Source organism: Aphelocoma coerulescens, unplaced genomic scaffold (genome assembly GCF_041296385.1).
Source record: "Aphelocoma coerulescens isolate FSJ_1873_10779 unplaced genomic scaffold, UR_Acoe_1.0 HiC_scaffold_60, whole genome shotgun sequence".
Lineage (NCBI taxonomy): Eukaryota > Metazoa > Chordata > Aves > Passeriformes > Corvidae > Aphelocoma > Aphelocoma coerulescens.
Genome location: NW_027183949.1, coordinates 1,291,548 through 1,294,390, shown reverse-complemented (window position 1 = coordinate 1,294,390; position 2,843 = coordinate 1,291,548). Strand labels below are relative to the sequence as shown.

General features: G+C 54.8%; 1 protein-coding gene across 1 annotated transcript; it reads right to left on the bottom strand.

Moving 5' to 3' along the window:
* Positions 1–1,002: 1,002 nt before the first annotated feature.
* Positions 1,003–1,578, bottom strand: LOC138101986 (olfactory receptor 14J1-like; the record flags this gene model as incomplete). Its single annotated transcript, XM_068999731.1, has 1 exon — positions 1,003–1,578. A coding segment is annotated over one exon (576 nt), but the record flags the coding sequence as incomplete, so codon positions are not given.
* Positions 1,579–2,843: the final 1,265 nt, after the last annotated feature.

The window sequence follows — 2,843 nt, the reverse complement described above, 5'->3', positions numbered from 1 at the left end:
AGACTCCTTTCCCTGTACCTGCTGTGTCCCCTGGGGCTGCAGAGCTCTCATGGCTCACAGGAAACATTCAGTCCTTTATCTCTGGGTGAGCCCACCCTGGACAGGCCTGTGCCCAGGGAGCTCCACTCACGGCTGATCCCTGGCACACACTGTCCCTGCAGGTCCCCTGCGTTCTCCTGGCAGCTCCCAAGTCCCTCCAGAAGAACATTCCCCTGCCATCAGGCCTGGCACAAGCTGCAGAGCCCCAGGAAGGTTCATCACAGACCATTCACCATCTGGTGGGCACTGGCCACCACCAAGCAAAACCTGAACCACACCTGAGTCTCTTGAAGGCCACACTGGGACCCTGATCTCATCCCACTGAGCCCTGGGAGAACAAGGAACACAGGCAGCCTCTTTAGAGTCTCTTCCTTGGGCCTCTTCCTGACAGTGACTGTGCAGGGAGAGCAAAGCCTTCCTGCAGTGCCTTCAGGAGATGCCCTTTGCTGATGGAACTGCTGTGGCGGAGCCCAGCTGTGTCCCAGCAGTGCCCATGGCCTGTCCCTGCCTGTGACACGCAGCAGGACTCGCACCACCCGCACAGAGCTGTTGGCCTTACACCATCACAGCAGCTCCAAAGGAGAGAGTGGAAGTAATAAGAGAGGAGCTCTGAAAAGACCAAGCTCTGCTGCTCCCTGGCTGTGCTGCTCTGCTGGGACTCTTCCCTGCCCCACGCCTGCAAAACTGGCCCTGCCCTCCAGCTTCAGGGATGGACTCAACCAAAGGATCTTGAACAAAGACCTTGCTGATGGGTCCTTTCTTTCATGTGAATACACACAGAGCAGACTCCTCATTGACACAGTCCCTGTCAACAGTCCCATTCAGCCTGTAAACAGGGAATAAGATGCATAACAAAATCTTTTGGGTACAACATTAACATAGGAAAAGAAAAAAAGCCCCCAAAGCACCACCACCAAAACAACCTGAGAAGGCAGGCTGGGCCTCTAATGATTACACTTTAGCCTATGGAGCTGAAAACAGGCAGGTTTTTGCTTCTGGAAAGCATCCAGTCATCATTTTCCTCAGGGCATCCTTGAGCTCCTGGTTCCTCAGGCTGTAGATGAGGGACTTCAGGGCTGGAGGCAGCACCGAGTACAGAACTGGCAGTGCCAGGTCCACGGATGGGGAGGACCTGGAGGGGGGCTTCAAGCAGGCAACAAAGCCAGTGCTGAGGAACAGGGAGACCATGGCCAGGTGAGGGAGGCACGTGCAAAAGGCTTTGTGCCATCCCTGCTCAGAGGGGATCCTCAGCACAGCCCTGAAGATCTGCACATAGGAGAAAAGAAGGAACACAAATGAACCAAAAGTTAAACAGATGGAAAACACAACAAGCCCGAGTTCCCTGAGGTGGCAGTGTGAGCAGGAGAGCTTGAGGAACTGTGGGATTTCACCCAAGAACTGGCCCAGGGCACTGCCCTGGCACAGGGGCAGGGAAAATGTATTGGCAGTGTGCAGCAGAGCATTGAGAAAGCCACTGGCCCAGGCAGCTGCTGCCATGTGAGCACAAGCTCTGCTGCCCAGGAGGGTCCCGTAGTGCAGGGGTTTGCAGAGGGACACGTAGCGGTCGTAGCACTCGACGGCGGCGAGGAGGGAAAACTCTGCTGAAATGAAAAAGAGGAAGAGAGAGAGAAAGAGAAAGAGAGAAAAAGAGAGAAAGAGAGAAAGAGAGAAAGAGAGAAGAGGAAGAGGAAGAGGAAGAGGAAGAGGAAGAGGAAGAGGAAGAGGAAGAGGAAGAGGAAGAGGAAGAGGAAGAGGAAGAGAGAAAGAGAGAAAGAGAGAAAGAGAGAAAGAGAAAGAGAAGGAGAAAGAGAAAGAGAAGGAGAAAGAGAGAAGGAGAAAGGGAAAGAGAAAGGGGCTGTGCAGCACCTCCTGCGTAGGAGGTGGTTGTGGTGTCCCAAAATGGAATTGTGCATGGCTTTGGGGACAGTGGTGCAGATGGAGCCCAGGTCGGTGAGGGCAAGGGTCAGCAGGAAGAAGAACATGGGCGTGTGCAGGTGCTGGCCGCAGGCTCCGGCGCTGATGATGAGGCCGCTGCCCAGGAGGGCAGCCAGGGAGATGCCCAGGAAGAGACTGAAGTGCAGGAGCTGCAGCTGCCGCGTGTCTGCCAATGGCAGCAGGAGAAAGGGGCTGATGGAGCTGCTGTTGGACATTGGCTGTGTGTGGACATGGGGACCTGTTCATGGAGAAAAGTCAGTGACAGCTTAAGGGAAACGGCTCTCAGCCAAATCAAAGCCATGTCCCACAAATGCTTCTCCTGTCACACACTGACACCTTATGGGGATTCAGAGTGTCGCCACGGAGAACGGCTTTGGCTGGCCTGGGGCCTTGCGAGAGACGAGAGACGGGGCGGGCCGGGGCCGCGTCTGGCAGGAGGCGAGACAAAGAGCAAGAGGCGAGACAAAGAGTAGGATAGTTAACGGGAGATTGGGCGAGGAGATGGTAATCTGTAGCCCTTGGAGATGTAAAACATATAACCTTAGAAGCTGAAGTTTGTAGCTGCTGAACTGTGGGTTTGGAACAGTATATAAAGATGTGACTCGTGCGAGGAAATTTGGCTTTGCATGCGGCCGGCGAAGTCCGTGTTCCATCACCGACAACACCCTTCTGTTTTTCTAGCAGATCTTCCTTCAGCTCCAGCCGCAGCCCTGCTTGGTGCTGGCTGCGTGCGACATGAGTTTCAGGGCAATTGCTCCGGGGGGTTTTATAATTCAGCCTTGCTGTGCAGAAGTGGGAGGGGGACAGCCACCTGTCCTGGTGTTACACTTTGAAACCCCAGCTAACACAAGGGCACTCCCAGGGCCCAA